The sequence below is a fragment of the Spinacia oleracea genome, chromosome 2 (genome assembly GCF_020520425.1).
Source record: "Spinacia oleracea cultivar Varoflay chromosome 2, BTI_SOV_V1, whole genome shotgun sequence".
In the NCBI taxonomy this organism is placed as follows: Eukaryota; Viridiplantae; Streptophyta; class Magnoliopsida; order Caryophyllales; family Amaranthaceae; genus Spinacia; species Spinacia oleracea.
The window spans coordinates 27,639,553-27,656,963 of NC_079488.1; the positions used below are offsets into that span (position 1 = coordinate 27,639,553).

Below are 17,411 nucleotides of genomic sequence, written 5' to 3' on the forward strand. Positions count from 1 at the left end.
ATACATATTTACGCACCTATAAGTTAAAAGGTGATAGGTAAAACGAATCTTTGGTCGGACACATTGGGTGGACTTCTTGAGGTAGTGGGGCAGTGATAATTTAAAATTTGGTACTCCACAAAAGACTTTATAATAGTATATAAGTATCTTATAAAGATTTATAACGAGTTATTATAAATAAAATTGTAACTAAATATATTGTTAATATGTTAATGTAAAAGCTTTTAAGATCACTTTTATATAAAGTTTAATCCAAAGCTAACATTTTGGTACATAAATCGTAGATCACCTTGGTGATGGGGTTGCTTTGGATTTTAGATTCGGTTGAAAACGAAAATAAACATAGATAGTTGGATAATGTTGAATAATAAATAGAGAATTGATGTTGGTGGACGGGTATAAGGATAGCAGTACGTGTACCTAACTTGGTGATGGAGCGTGTTTGAATTTATTGACTTTAAAAACATTCTCCCCATCCTAATACATATAGTCACTTTTAAAAAAAAATACCAACATTATAGCTAATAATAAAATAGATTTTAAAAATAAATTTATATCAATATATACAAAATATTAATCGAAAAGATAAGGTAGATTATTAATGAAATATAGGGATGTCAGATTGTCAGTGGTGGGGGTTTGTGAAAGACCCCCACTACATCCATCCCAAGCGGGAGGGAATGGAGAAAAGTTTGGTGGATGACGGAGATAAAATGTATTCACCGCGGGTGACTGGGCGATGAAGGATTTTAGATTGGACCCGTGCGCGTAACTGTTCTTTCATCTAAGGGATTATGTATATATCAACATTTTTTTTTTTCAATTAACCTATATATTATAATGATTTGTTTATTTTCTTAATTAATCTGACCAGACAACCGAATTGTCAAATACTCTATCATAAAGCTCTACAATTCTAAGCTCTTACAATAAAAATCATCGGGTTTAGGGGTGGGTTTGAGGTGGGTGATGGAACGAGAATGTATTTTATTTTGTACCTTGCCAAGCAGAGATTTAGATAGGGATGAGTACCATACCCCTCGTATTTAGCAAGGATGGAGATAAAATTTTAGGTGGGTACAGACGTGTAGAGACCATCTCGCACCCGCCCTGCCTTGAAGTCGTCTTTAACCGAATAAAGTGGATGGTTGAGTACTCAGTAGGTGTTAGTGATCGAGTAATTAAATGGTGGATATGACTATTGAAGTAAAGGTTGGATAAATATAACTTTATGTATGACACGGTTGATAAACGGGGATGAAATTAATTTTATTTACGTACGCATGTCTGTTTTATTGTTTTAGATAGATACGACAGATAATGGGGCAATAATAACATGTCTATCCATGATTAAATTTAATTAGAAGAATATTTGTAAACTCTATTCTGATAATTATTGTTTATAATTATAGTTTAGATTTCTTGCAAAATTAATATCAAGATTATAAACCGTGCATCGCACGGGTACTATACTAGTTAGTTATCCTAATTTCACCACCACTAATAAAATTATATTTTGATAGCCACGTGGCATTCACACATAGGAGACTACATGCTAGAAACAATTCGAGAAAATCCTTTTTGATAAGCCGCGGCTCCCAAGAACCCAATCACCCAAACCAAAAATGGACAAAAACTTCTTCACACAGAGAAAACTGTGACCCATCCAACAATCCTTGAAAGAGAAACCCAAGCAAAATTAAAAAGATAGAATGTGAATGTTGTCTTAAGTTTCTATCATCTATTTTTCATGTAATTTTAATTTTATTTATTTATTGAATGGTCTATAATAACTTGCCTTCTAGCTAGCTCTCCCTTCTTTCTATTCTATTTGTTTTCTTTGTCTTTCCTTCAAACCTCTTAACACTTCTCTTGTGTCACCTTATCCTCCTATCCTCCTATCTTTCCTCGTCTCGTGTCGATTCGACTACCGCCTTTTCATCACTTCTTTTCAAGTATACATTTATATATCCTCTACATAATTTGAATGAACTAGAGTTTCATGCAAGGTTTTTGTTTGTAATTTCCAAACAAATAAGTATTCTTTTAGTTCATTAATTATTGATTGAATTATATATTGTGACTTTGTGAGAGTTTGAAGAAATAAAAAGGTGGTTAAGAAATGGCTCCAAAGGCTAGTAAGGCTAAGCAAAACAAGGTTAAAGGAGAGAAGAAGAAGAAGGAGGAAAAAGGTATATTCAACTCATCAATTCATCATCATTGTTTATTTTCTTTGATGAAGTATATATGTTCATCATCATCGGAAAAAAGTTCATAATAACACAACGGTTATACCACGTCTGTAATGTTGTAATCCTCTTTTACAACCCCAGAAAATTCAAAGGTCGTGGAAATTTAGATTAAAAATTTGCTAAAATGTATATGCGTTGAAAGGTAATTGGTTACGTCACGTAAGAAATATATGTCAATATATTATTCTAAAAAAGTCTCATTTTGTTATAGTTGAAACAGAGTAGACTTTGTTCTACGTCCATTTGGGATTACTATACTATACATATATGGTTTTTTAACTTAATTTTGATTTGTTTTTACAGTTTTACCAACAGTAATTGAAGTAACGGTTGACACACCAAACGACGGTCGAGTTACTCTTAAGGTATGCACGTAACTGTACCTCTTTGTTCTGAATTACATTACATTACAATAAACCTATTGTATACAAAATATGCCGGAAATTTGGAAAGGATGAAATGGTTGTGTTGTTATTGGGGATGAGATTTTCGCTAAGTAATGTGTGGGCACTTTTGGATGTAGGGGATATCTACTGATAAGATTTTGGATGTGAGAAAGTTGTTGGCTGTGCATTTTGAGACATGTCATTTGACCAATTATTCTCTATCTCACGAGGTTCGTTTGTTTCTTCTCTTTACATTCTCCTTATTGGACCCTCCTTTCTTCTTTTGTTCGTTCTTTATTAATGGGATACATCAAAATTAATAAATGATATGGTGATTATTGATGGATTAACAACATGTTTAATTATCCCGAATTAGATAGAAGTTACTCTTTGCGAAGTTAACTTTAATGTAATTTGAAGCATGAATATATAAAGTCTAGTATAGTCTTTTAATATTTTTGATTAAAAACATGATTAATGATCTGAAATTAGATAAAAGTCAATAAGTTAACTTTTATGTAATTTGAAGCGTGAACCTACATAGTATACTCTTTTATATATTTTTATTAGCAATATGATTAATTATCCCAAATTAGATAAAAGTCCCTCTTTGCGAAGTTAATATTTTATGTAATTTGGAGCACGGATACATAATGCGTAGTATACTCTTTTTATGTATTTAAAAATTGTATGAAGAAAAGATTTAAATGTAGTAACAACCGTATAACCTCGTAGCTATCACTGTGCCAATGTCATAATAACAAAAAAAAGTACGGAGTACCATCTTAGTTTTATAGATTTCTTTTTTTCTCAATTTATTGGTACAATCACATTATTAATTGAATGCTTAAATATGATACAAAACGTCAAAAGTGAGTTGTTTGTTAATAAAGCACCGATGATTAACCATTTAGCTCCATTTTTTTTAATGAATTTAGCTTCATGTAAAATTATCTTATTTTTATCTATTACTTCATACTATAAATTTATAATGACAGAAGTGAAGTAAATGCAATTATGTTGAACTATTTAACTCCATTTATTTCAAAATGAGTCAGTATGCTATTAGGCCGTTTAACACTTAGGTAACTCTTATATTGTGTCTAATAGTATGCAAGGTAGGTAGGAAATGAGTGACATGAAATGCGGTCTGATAGTTTAACAAGTGCCAAAAGATCTTTTGCAAGAAGTTGTATTTCAAAATGAAGACAACATTTGACATTTATGATTGCATTTTGTCTAACTTTAAAAAAAAAATCATTATTAATGGAGTAGTTAAATTCGGAAAATAACTTTAAAATAAATGTAATGCCTCACATTCGAAGTCTTTTTGTCCTTTGCACAAAACAAAAATTGTTGGTAAATATATTTCTTTCACCTCATAGAATAGTCATTTTTTTCTTTTTCTGTCACGAGACCCATCCTTGAGGATAGGGATGTCAGTGGGGCGGGCTTTATGGGAGACCCTGTCCCGCATCCGCCCCAAATAGGCGAGGTTTGAGGGAGGTTTGGCAGGTAATGGGGGGATGGGTATAAAAATCATACTCATCATGGGTGATGGAGCGGGTGTGAATTTTGTGTACCCACCCCATCCCCAACCGCCTTGCTTGATACTCGTCTGACCTACTCGAGTATCATTTTCAATGTGAATTAAAATTTTTAAAAAAGATAAAAAGTTGAACAACTTTTTTTACGCGTTTGGATTTGTTTGTAGTATGTCATAATATAAATTAAGGCAAAACTTTTAATTTTGTTTGTTTGAATTTTTTTGTTATGGAAGTTACTTTTTACCACAATGTTTGCTAAACAAGAAAAACTAGGTGGGTCTTGGCGCGGATATGGGTCGGGGATGAGAGGGGATGTATAACAAGGCGGGTGGTGGGGCGGTGATAAATTTTTGTTTGTACCCGTTGGGGCGGGGATGAGGATGAATTTTGTACCTGCCATGGGTGATGGGGCGGGGATGAGAATGTAAATTTTAGATGGGGATGGGGATGGAGGAACCTACATCCGCATCTGCCTCTCCCCATTGACATCCCTGCTTGAGGAGAGGTAATGGCTCGTTCGGTAACGGTCCGTCTTCAATTTTTAGCTTTTAGGTTTTATAAGTCATATGAATTAGATTGAATCATGAACTAAAAGATAATTGTACCTATATTAATCATGTTGATTTTGAAAAATGGCAACAAAAACTGGAAACAACTTTGTATGATTTTCATATTTTGGTTTTAGTTTTATAAAAACAGAAAACTAGGGAAAAAAAATTGAATGGAAACTTATCAATTAAATATTTCTAACGAAAGCTTACACTAAATATTGTGGACCATTTATTATACACTCGGGTGTACCTAGTTTACAATCAATTCCAACGGAAATTTAAAATTCTTGTTAGAGTTTAATGAACTAACTTTTAAAAACATTAAAAAAAAAAACAGGTGAGGGGACCAAAGCTCAAAGATACGGTGGAGATCTTTTCCCTCAAGCCTTGCCATCTCACCATCTGTGAAGGTATTCTTTGATCTAACGGTTCATATCTCAACTCATACTGTGCACCTGCGTCACACCTGATTACACTTTCTTTTGCCTTTCCCAAAAATCAAACAGCAGAGGACTACACCGAAAACGACGCCGTCGTACATGTCAGGCGGCTGCTGGACATTGTGGCATGCACCACAGCGTTTGGGCCGAAACTGGCCCGGAAAGAACCCGGCTCGACGAAAGATGAGGGAGAATCGGAAAGTGAGAAGAAATATGAGGTGGCGGCAGCGGCGGCGGGAGGAGAGAAGGGAGAGGTTAATATGTGTCCGCCACCGCAGTTGGGGCAGTTTTACGACTTCTTCTCTTTCGCTAATTTGACTCCTCCTATTCAATGTCAGTTCTCTTTTCTCTCTCCTCTTTTTTTCGATTTTTTTAATTAACTATTATGATCAAATGGCTGCGTTTTTTCATTAATCGGTGTTAATTACTTAAGTATGCATGAAAATCGTCACATTTGCTTTTTAAATGTTTGATTAATGCTTAAAAAAGTACGAGTAATGACTTTTAGCTTCTTATAGATAGCTATACTAAGTAGGATTTCAGACAAGAAGTTCAAATGAATACCAATGGCAATAAGTTTAGGTATGTTGTAGAAAGAGCTACTCTAGGTCAATCAACATAAAATAATATGGTTATGATTAGTCGAATCAGGTGAATAGAACGCACTCTAAGCATGGTCGATTTTGGAACAAAATCATGCAAGGTTTGATCATTTGAGATTAATCATTTTCTAGTCTTAGACTCTTCTTAGGAATTAGGAATCATAAAATATGGAAGTCAATAGACTAGCTCAATGTCAGTGCAATCGCCATAAAATGGTTTGTTGATATGAATCATTGTTGCTGCTTTTACCTGCTATGTGATTTTGAAAACTGTAATAAAGTTTAGAAATTACAGAAAGTTAACTGAAAACAAGCTGAAAACCCCAAACTGTTACTAATTGTGTACTTAGTTCGCAAATTATTACTTTAAATAGACGTTAAATAGTTGAGCTGAATCTGTATTTTGGCCTTTTGGGAGGCAGGCGAATAAGTGAATAACTTGTGTAGGGTTGCAAACAACTTACTTTTGGTGAAGTGTTATTGGAAATGAAATGTGAGGTTTAAGAGTGGCATAGGCCGTAATTTGCTAAAGAGAGCCTCAAGACAACCATAGGAATGCCCATCAACCAGTGGTGGCACTAGTAAGGGTTGAGTGGGTTCAACTGAACCCTTACTAGTTTCGTGAAAAATTGACAAGTTAACAGCAGAAAATGAAGAGATAAGTAAACGCGGAATGTAACACTAATTATCCGGTGCTTTGGTGGCAGTCGATGGAAAATGTTAATTATTTTGATTTCCAATTATCAATTTTTTCTCTTTTGTTATTTTTTTAAAATCTTTACATTTAAAAACCAAAACATATAAAATCTCTCCACTACTTTTCTTGATTTTTAATTTGTAATTACTTTTTGCAAATTTGTTCAATCGAATTATTTTGTTAGTAATTTGAACAATAGAATGTTAGATTTTAGTTTAGAGTTATAATTTATTTGTTTCTTTATTGAAACTTATGATTTTGAATAGGATAATACTACGTATAAGATGAAGACTTTAAACTAAGATACCCTTTCATGTGTTCAACGGTAATTTCTTTTAATGTTATTATAATAGCATATATGCACCAGCGTTATTAGATGTAATTTTTTTTTTTGGATTATGATGATTGATTTTATTATATTTATCTGAGAATTTCGAACCCTTAGTCAAGGAATCCTGGCACCGCCACTGCCATCAACGTACTCAAACACCAATCTTTTCGTTGTTTCGTTTGGGTGTTAGGGTGCATGTTTGATCCTTGCTTACCTACGAAGCCACTGATCAAGAAGAAACAAGAAAAGAGTGCTAATCATTTATTATTAGCAGGATGAGCAAGTGATAACAATCTTTTAATTAAGTTTACATTCGTGTGCCTCCAAATAAATGTCAAACAACTTCTTTCAGCTTATTTTCTATCAACATTGTTCTAATATGTTGTTATTAGCTGTGTTTTTTCTACTGGATTATTGATTTACTTTCCACTTTACTATCATTTTATTGTCTAGCTTTTCCTTATTTAGACATCTCTTGAAGGTCTCTATAATATGTACTTTTTATATCCTGTAGATATTAGAAGATCTAATCGCCCATTCCTTGAGGACAAAACAGAAGATGATTTTTTTCAAATCGATGTAAGAATTTTTCTAATTAGTCTCTACTGTTTATTGAAATACCTGCAGGTTTCTTCCTGTCTTTCATTAAGAGTTTCTTTTTAGCCTAATATAGGTGAGTTTATTTATGTGTGATGTATATCTTAAGGTCCGGGTTTGTAGTGGAAAGCCTATGACAATTGTCGCCTCAAGAGAAGGATTCTATCCTTCAGGGCGCCGACAACTCCGTTGTCACTCATTGATTGGCCTACTGCAGCAAATTAGCCGCGTGTTTGATGCGGTAATGTGATGTTACCTCCTTAGTCTGACATCATGTTGTTTGGTTGCACTGTCAAGCTCTTTACCAGGTTACCTCTATTTTTGCCATTTATGCAGGCATACAAGGCTCTTATGAAAGCTTTTACGGAACATAACAAGGTAATTAGACTTTCAATATAATTGCCGAAGATAGAAATTAAGAGGAGATGAATGTATAATTTGTATCTCTCCTTTCAGTTTGGCAACCTACCTTATGGTTTTCGCGCAAACACATGGGTTGTCCCTCCAGTGGTTAATGATAACCCTTCTGTTTTCCCACCTCTTCCTGTGGAAGATGAGAACTGGGGAGGAAATGGAGGTGGCCAAGGAAGAGATGGTAAGCATGACCGCAGAAAATGGGCAAGAGAGTTTGCAATCTTGGCAGCAATGCCTTGCAAAACAGCAGAGGAGAGGCAAGTACGAGACAGGAAAGCTTTCCTCCTCCATAGTTTATTTGTCGACGTTTCCGTCTTTAAAGCTGTTGCTGCTATTAAGAATATCATCCAAAGCAATCCCAGCTCTCCTGTTGAGGTACATGAGGAACAAATTGGAGATTTGCTAATTACGGTAACAAAAGATGTAGCTGATGCTAGTAAGAAGTTGGACTGCAAGAATGATGGTAGCCAAGTTCTTGGATTGCCCCAAGTGGAGCTTGCCCGTAGAAATTTAATTAAGGGAATAACTGCTGATGAAAGTGCTACAGTTCATGTAAGTAACTTCCTATCGTCTGTATAGCTATGATGATCCGATTAAAGCATTTCATTGTTTTTCTCATAGAAGTTCTTGAATGATCAAATTATAAGTCTTTTATCATGTCAGGACACTCCTACACTGGCTGTTGTGGTTGTTAGACATTGTGGCTACACAGCTGTTGTGAAAGCTTCTGGTGAGGTAAACTGGGAAGGAAAACCTATTCCCCAAGACATCGAGATTGAGGACCAACCTGAAGGTGGTGCCAATGCTTTGAATGTAAATAGGTTAGTGCATTTAGTTATTGCACATTAGCTATATTTCTTCCAACATCTCAACATCCGTGGTTGGATGGTTAATAAATCATTCTCTAATTGGCTGTTTTACCAGTTTGAGAATGCTGTTGCACAAGCCATTATCTTCACCATCTACTTCTGCTCCACGATCACAAAGTACCGACCTTGAAGAACTGCGTTCTGGTAGGTCTTTGGTCAGGAAAGTGATTGCTGAGAGTATATTGAAGTTAGAGGCAGAAAATACTAAATCTGTGAAGCCCATAAGGTGGGAGCTTGGTGCTTGTTGGGTACAACATTTGCAAAATCAGGCTTCAGGAAAAGCAGAGTCCAAGAATGCTGAGGAGGCTAAGGTTGAGCCAGCTGTAAAGGGTCTTGGGAAGCAAGGAGGACTACTGAAGGAAATTAAAAAGAGAATTGATGAAAAGCACGGTAAAGAAGTTGGTACAGATAATGGACTAGACATGAGTAAGAAATCAGATGCAGCTGATCCAAAGGAGCTAGAGAAACTTGATGCGGAGAGAGAAAGCCTATGGAGGAAGTTAATATCTGAAGCAGCTTATTTACGTTTGAAAGAATCAGAAACTGGTCTTCATTTAAAGGTCATCTCCCTATGAATTCTCTATTAAAAGTTTTCAGTTCGTTTCTTTGTCGTGTTGCTTTAAGTTCATAGGAGATTCTCATGTTCAATTGACTCAGTTGATAACCTGAAAGACTAGCGTGGTGATGATCCATACTGATGTTATACTATTTACACTGTCAGGCCCCTGATGAACTTATTGAAATGGCACATAAATACTATGCTGATACAGCCCTCCCGAAACTGGTTGGTCCTTCTCTCTTGGTTGTTTCTCTACTTCCGCATGGTCTAAGTATATGATGTGAATTATGACTTCCATTTGTTTAGGTGTCAGATTTTGCCTCTCTGGAACTTTCTCCAGTCGATGGAAGGACACTAACTGATTTTATGCATACAAGGGGCCTGAAGATGTGTTCTTTAGGACAAGTGGTAATTCTTTCATACTTTTCCAGTTATTTGTTATCCTCGTGTTTAGGAATGCTGTGTTTAAAATTGCTTCCATTATGCCATGGATAGAAGTTGAAGATTTATTGTAATATTCTAAGAAATCAAATACACCACTAAGTTTTCTAGGGAGGATTAGAAGTTGTCCTGGAGAAGTTACTTGATCCAGTGTTGCTCTGGTGCTTGACTGTTATACAGCTAGTTAGTTTTGATCCCAATGCTTCAGAAATCTCCAGGAAGCTTGCATTTAGGGCATTGAAAGTGTCACCGTGGTTTAATCTTTCCCAAGTGCTTAATTAAGGCATGATTTGCTTGGATTTTAGCATCAACATCAAAACCCAGAACGGAATTAGTTTGGAACTTTGCATTTATATCATACAATTTTGGCACACCCACTGTGAGAGCACAACTTTTTGAGCTCAACTCACAAGGAGTGCCAAAATCAATCTAAGGTGCGCCAAATCAGTTACCTTGGTTTACATATAACATGTTGACAAAGGTGAGTTTTAGAAAATTTGTCTGCAGACTGACACTTAAGATATTACCTGAAGTGTACAGAAAAATAGACAGGGAGTGATCCTACTAACCTACCTGTTATGGAATTAAAGCATATGTGTAATTTAATTTCTGGATGGACCTGCCATGGAAGATAATAGTGCAAGGGTTATCTTTTTAATTTCTTCGTTACATTCTTCTCAATTACTTTATGCTTTATGATCAGCATAGTTCTAGAGTCCATATCTCACTGTTTTTGCCTCCCTTTCCAGGTTGAACTTGCCGACAAACTCCCACATGTACAGTCATTGTGTGTGCATGAAATGATTATTCGAGCCTATAAGCATGTATTGCAAGCTGTGGTTGCGGCAGTGAATGATGCTGCTGAATTGTCGGGTGCAATAGCAGCATGCTTAAATGTGTTGCTTGGATCACCATCATCTGAGAATGCTGATGAAGAAACTGTCAATGATGATAACCTGAAACAGAAATGGCTGGAAACATTTCTTTTGAAGAGGTTTGGTTGGCAGTGGAAACAAGAAATCTGCCAAGATCTTAGAAAGTTTGCCATCCTCCGCGGGATTAGCCATAAGGTTCCTTTTGTTAACTACCTCCATCCTGAATTAATAGTCACAATGTTCCAAACTACCAACCTGTCATAAGCGAGGATATGACATAATTTTACAAAAAATTTCTTTACATTTAAGATATGATTTCCCCATCCTTAAATTTAAGTAGGGCATATTAGGAAACCCAATCATAAATCATTTTTATTTTAGGAAAAGAGGACAACTTTTTTTGGAGAGAATTGTTGGCATCAGCTTACCCTCTAAAACATATTATAAGTTTGCCATTGATTTTCTCTTGTGCTCTATTTCTCTGAACTTTTGGAGTTATCTTTTGCAGGTTGGACTTGAGCTCATTCCAAGAGACTATGAAGTGGACACCACCTGTCCATTTCGGAAGTCGGACATCATAAGCATGATTCCAGTTTATAAGGTACAATGAGGTGCACAAAAACTGATCAGATTTTTTTAGCTATCCTTCTGTAATGTTTACATATAAGTTTGATTCTGCAGCATGTCGCTTGTTCTTCTGCTGATGGGCGTACACTCTTAGAGTCATCAAAAACTTCCTTGGACAAAGGCAAATTGGAAGATGCTGTCAACTACGGGACTAAGGTTTCAAACATTTTCTTTCCCATGCAAATTATGTTAAGAAAAGCTTATACTAAAGCTAATTTCTGTTTTTATATGAAGGCACTCTCCAAGCTTGTTTCCGTTTGTGGTCCTTATCATCGCATGACAGCCGGAGCATATAGTCTTTTAGCTGTAGTGCTCTACCATACAGGAGATTTCAATCAGGTAACTGACTTGTGAACTAAAGTCTTTATTGTTAAGGAACTTAATATATATACTTTGTAAAACAAATTGAGTGAGCCATCAGTGGTTTACTTGTGGACTTGTGGTGAGTGTTGACCCTCGTCCAACTTTTGGGGCAATTTCCTCTTCGTATTACCAAAATATTAGATTCTTTCCAAATCCAAGTTTGTCGTTCCTGCTTGAATTAAGTCTGTAGTTCTGGAGTCGGACAACAAGTTGTGAAACTTGAATGTATCAAAAAACACTTTAGATTATTCGTCGTTTCTTCTCAGTTCTGACTGATTCAGCATGAAGCAGTGAAGCATTTGCTAAATGATAATAGGAATCTGAACAATTCCTGTGAATGTTATTCCTAGTACCCAAAATAAAATAAAATTGATGCCAAACCATCTCCCATTTTAGCACTATCAATAATTGGCTTACTTAATCTACATGATATCTTTTAGGCTACCATTTACCAGCAAAAGGCATTGGACATCAATGAAAGAGAGCTTGGACTTGATCATCCTGACACAATGAAGAGTTATGGAGATTTGGCCGTGTTCTATTATCGTCTTCAGCATACAGAACTGGCCCTAAAGTGAGCATTCAATTTTTTTCAAGTGAGGCTATTTTTTGCAATGTTACAAAATAATGATTTGCTGCAAAGCATTTCTTAATTTATTATTTCCTTAAAGAAAGAGAAGAATATTGGATATTTCTATGAAAATTTAACTGCAAGAATGCTGAAAACCGCTGTGATCTGTGGTAAAGCCTGAGTTAGTTTCCTAGTCCTATTGATTCTGGGTCAACAACTAATCAACCATGGCCCTTATGGGTTTCATGATTGACTTGGCATATGCCTTCCTATATTTTCAGGATGTCCAAAGGAAAAATCTCAAGTTTTACCAATTTTCTGATATTATTCAGGGATAATGTCAAGTTTTTTGGGCACTTTCTCAAGATAGTCCGAAGTGTTGTTTTTCTTCTTCTCGTCGAGTCAGTTTGAGTCTGGTGCATATAGGAATAATAACATTTCAGACCATTCTGAGACTTAACCCCGAAAACTATAATTAAGCCTAAATAGCTAGGATGTCATCTGTTGCCTTCTACAATATTAGCTTTTGCTGAAAATTAAAGATTACACTTGCTGACCCAGGTATGTCAATCGTGCACTATATCTCTTGCATCTAACTTGTGGTCCTTCTCATCCAAACACTGCTGCCACATATATTAATGTGGCAATGATGGAAGAAGGTTTGGGGAACGTTCATGTTGCATTGAGATATCTTCATGAGGCTCTAAAGTGCAACCAGAGACTGCTTGGAGCTGATCATATCCAGGTCATCTTTCTCATCACCCCCTTCTCGTTCCCATCATCATTCATCAGTCGTCAACTTTTGAAACCGATCCGGACGGAAAAATGGACCGGACCGGACCGACCTCGGACCAGACCGTAGACAATCGGTCCGGTCTTTGGGTCGAGAAATATTAATTTTCGGTCCAAAACCCTTTAAAACCGGGTTTCGGACAGGATCAGTTTTTCCTTAGAAAAATATAATATAAACTATTTAAAAGGTTAATTTTCTCCTTTATTATGCTGTAAATATTATTATATTGTGAGATATTTTATTTTAGCTTCAAAAAATGGCTTCAAATAAATAGTTTTTTATATGTAAATTTTCTTTTCTACCGTATTTTGTAGAAAAAATAAAAAATAAATATAAATAAATAGGTCTACAACCGGTCCGGTCCGGGTATTGGACCGATTTTCCGGTCCGGTCCTTGTCCGGTCCAAGCATAACCGGTCCTGTCTCCGGGTCTTGGACAGATGAACACCCCTAGTGACTCTAAATCTAAATTTTCCATCTTTCTCATGCAGACTGCAGCGAGTTATCATGCCATTGCAATTGCTCTATCTTTGATGGAAGCTTACTCCTTAAGTGTTCAGCATGAGCAGACCACTCTGCAAATTCTGCAGGCAAAACTCGGATCAGAAGACTTAAGAACTCAGGTGAATATTTTGAACTCCCAAGATTTGTCATCAGTCATCACAGCTTCTCAGAGTATTTGACTCAATCCATGACAATTTTGCAGGATGCGGCCGCCTGGCTTGAATATTTTGAATCTAAGGCACTAGAGCAGCAAGAAGCTGCTCGCAATGGCACCCCAAAGCCAGATGCCTCCATTTCCAGCAAAGGCCACTTGAGGTATCTAAAATTTCAACGAGCCCTTATTTTCTAGCATCATGTCTCAAAACTAATAGCAAGCAGCAGTCTTCACATTATTTGTCCCCTGACATTGCCTTCTAAAACATATTGATGAAGAATGGTTGCAAGTTGTTTCCAGTTTAATGCTATTCGCCTTCATTACTAATCTGATACTCCCTCGATGGTTCCATCCCTGAATAATAGGCGACATTAATATTTTAGTACGTCCCAAATAGTAGGCCATTAGGCCCCTTTTTAACTTTTAACCTGCCTGTACTACTTGTTGCTTGGCGAATAGGTAAATCTTGTATCGAGAAGAATATAATATGCAATTTTGTTTCAATTCTTGATAAATGATATTCTATAAAAGAGGGGAGGAAGTTGTTTTGTAATCTCACGGGGCACAACCAGTATGACTGCTAGATATTGAACTGTTTGTAACAACAAATAATTTGTGGCTTATGTTTTCATAACTAAATACTCATATTTGGCTTTACGAACTTCCAAAACAGTGTATCAGATCTTCTGGACTATATAACCCCAGAAGAAGAACTAAGAGCAAGAGAAGCCCAAAGGAAACTAGCTCGTGCAAAGGTGACGATAGCTAATTTAAGTACTACTTGTTCCCAGCAAAGATTTCTCTAGATTGAAGTTAGATATTGATGAGTAAGTATATTTATAGGTCAAGAACAAAACTGAGCAAACCTGCGAAACGGTTGAAGATGAATCGCCCAAGGATGAAAATATATCAACGAGCTATAAACCTGAGAGCATCAGTGACAAAGAAAACAAATCTGAACCTATTCTTGTTGAGCCTGCACATGAGAAAGAAGATAATTTGAGTGTCCAAACAGTCACCGTCCTGAACGGTGATCTATCACAAGATGACAATTCAGATGAAGGATGGCAAGAAGCTGTTCCTAAAGGCCGGTCAGCCACAGGCCGCAAGCCTTCTACTTCAAGGAGGCCAAGCCTAGCAAAACTCAATACAAATTTCGTGAACCAACAACAGCCACGATACCGAGGGAAGGCTGCAAATTTTACATCCCCACGAACTCCATCAAATGAGTCTACTGTTATTAGTCCATCAGTCCCGAAAAAGTTTTCCAAGAGTACAAGCTTTAGTCCAAAGCAGAATAACACCACAACCACCTCAGCTGCTGCAACAACTGAGAAAGTAGTGAATATCAAGTCTGCACCAACTAGTCCAGCTTTGGTTGAGCAAGTTCCCAAGTCATCTCCTCTTGCAAGTTCAGTTAATGTTCAGACAGCTGGAAAGATGTTCTCCTACAAAGAGGTTGCTCTTGCCCCACCTGGAACAATCGTGAAGGCAGTTGCAGAACAATCAACTAAGGAGGAAAACACTAGTTCAGAATCAGCTCAATCTGAAGAAAAAGCACCAGTTAAGGTTTCAGAGAAAGAAACAACTCAGAAACCGAAGGATGAGAAATTGGAAGAAACTACCAGTAATGAAGAAAGAAAATCTGGAGATGAGCCAGAAAAGGTACTACCAAATGAAGTTAAAACCAGTCCGATCAAGGATACAACAAAGACTGAGATCCAAACAAGTGCTGAAGTTGGAAGTTTGAGTACCTTATTGACCTCAGATCTGAAGGATGGTGAAGTTGTGGAAAAGAGAGAAACTGAAACTATCCAAGTCTCGGAATCAAGTGGAAAGGATGCTGAATTGACAGTGGAAAGCAGTGGAATTCCTTCTCCAACAGAAGGGGAGAAACATGAAGGAGAAGAAGGTGGGAAGGAATCAACCAAGAAACTTTCTGCATCAGCTCCCCCGTATAATCCATCAATAATACCAGTTTTTGGGTCTGTTCCAGTACAAGGTTTCAAAGACCATGTTGGATTACTACCTCCACCTGTAAATATAACATCTATGATGGCAGTTAGTCCTGTCCGTAGATCACCCCATCAATCAGCTACTGCAAGAGTTCCTTATGGTCCACGGTTATCTGGAAGTTATAACAGGTCTGGGAACAGGGGTGTCCGCCTCAAACCTGGAATTCACAACGGAGAACATATTGGGGATGTAAACCACTTCAATCCTGCTTTAATCATGAACCCACATGCGACAGAGTTTGTTCCTGTTCCATCGTGGCTTCCGAATGGATACCCGGTAACCTCAAATGGTTATATGGTTCCACCAAATGGGATGCCAATGTCCCCAAATGGTTATGCTACTATGTCTCCAAATGGTGTTGCTACATCACCTAACGGTTACCTGCCCTCCTTAAATGGCATTCCAGAGGCTCAACATGGGTTCCCAGGATCTCCTGATGGTTCCCTGGAGTCTGCTGATGCTGCAGCTGTTGCTCAAAACAATGATCAGATTGTGACTCAAGAAATATCAAAGAACTCTCCGATAGAAACTGCTGCCGAAGTCAATATTCAGGTTATGACTGAAGAAAAGTTGGAGTACTCTTCGTCAGAAACTGCTGTTGAAAACGTCGATCAGGTTGTGACTGAAGAAAAGTCAGAAAACACTTTGTTAGGAACTGCTGCTGAAACAAAAGACCAGGTTGTGACTGAAGAATATTCAGAGAACTCTTCACTCGAAACAACTGCCTCTGATAAGCAAGGAGAACAAGAAAAAACAGCAGATGTGAATGGTACAACTGCGACTGAAGAGTCTCCTGTTGCAGAAGCAGCTCTATCTGATATAGTTGAGGAAAAATCCAGTAAAACTTTGGGAGATAACAGTGACAACCAAGTTGAAATTGTTGAGGTTACTAGTTGAACGAGATAGGTTTGTTGATAGAGGAATTCTGCCACCACATTCAACAGCTCCGTGATGTGCAGCAGCCGTCTAACAGGTGAGTGAATCAATAGGAGCATATTTTGACAAAGCAGTATGCTTTTGGTTCAGATCTGACTTGATTATGTAAAGCATACATTAATACAGCTGCTTTTGACTTATACTCAAAGTAGTGTATAGTGTATACCAAGTGTTTCAAGTTAATGAGCATGCATGCTTGCAATGGAGGTTCAACCATGGCGGCTATGGGACTATGGACCGCGCCATATTTATGCTAGTTAATACAAATTATTCAATGTAGTACCATTCGTGTAATATTTTGTTGATAGAGATTGTTTAACGTACAAGTAGAGAACAAGATAGAGCTGGGATAGAGTTTTTTTTTTTTTTTTTCTTTTTTCTTTTTTCTTTTTTTTGCAATTTTGCATTGATTATTTATTTTTCTTCCCTTTTTGAGCCTCTGTGAAAGACCTCTTAACAGTAATAATAAGCAATGCTGTGCTTTCAATTGACCAAAACGTTTTCTATGATCGTCTACATCTATGAAACTTACATTGATCTCTGAATTTTACATTTTTTTTTTCTATTGTTTGTGCAGGAGCATTTTTCCAAGGCAGGAAGCCATGAGCATTTTCCATCAAAATTCCATCTTTGAATTTAATGTATTTACCAAAGAAAAAAGCTTAAGATAAAAGCCTATTAATTACCCTTTTAAATTTGGTCTTGACCCTGACCCTAGGGATGTCAATGGGGCGGGGCGGATGCGGATGTAGGTCCCTCCATCCCCATCCCCACCTAAAATTTTCATCCCCATTCCCGCCCCATCACCCATGGCGGGTACAAAATTCATCCCCATCCCCGCCCCAACGAGTATAAACTAAAATCCATCCCCGCCCAACTGGGTATC

At 36.9% G+C, this 17,411-nt stretch overlaps 1 protein-coding gene across 2 annotated transcripts; it reads left to right on the top strand.

Annotated features, from left to right (window-relative positions):
- The first annotated feature begins 1,635 nt into the window (after positions 1 to 1,635).
- On the top strand, positions 1,636 to 17,031 carry LOC110791011 (protein REDUCED CHLOROPLAST COVERAGE 2). Of its 2 annotated transcripts, none has more exons than XM_021995770.2 (23): positions 1,636 to 2,192; positions 2,556 to 2,617; positions 2,776 to 2,868; positions 5,074 to 5,146; positions 5,243 to 5,509; positions 7,321 to 7,385; positions 7,513 to 7,644; positions 7,740 to 7,781; positions 7,860 to 8,369; positions 8,481 to 8,638; positions 8,742 to 9,246; positions 9,408 to 9,470; positions 9,552 to 9,653; positions 10,436 to 10,756; positions 11,070 to 11,162; positions 11,243 to 11,344; positions 11,423 to 11,527; positions 11,992 to 12,125; positions 12,684 to 12,867; positions 13,407 to 13,538; positions 13,622 to 13,734; positions 14,247 to 14,328; positions 14,417 to 17,031. In XM_021995770.2, exons 1-23 carry the CDS (start codon positions 2,123 to 2,125, stop codon positions 16,484 to 16,486), a joined length of 5,478 nt encoding a protein of 1,825 aa, XP_021851462.2. In that variant the 5' UTR covers positions 1,636 to 2,122; the 3' UTR covers positions 16,487 to 17,031. The 2 variants fall into 2 exon arrangements, with proteins under 2 accessions (XP_021851462.2, XP_021851463.2); XM_021995771.2 differs by having other exon boundaries at positions 5,246 to 5,509.
- The last annotated feature ends 380 nt before the right edge of the window (positions 17,032 to 17,411 follow it).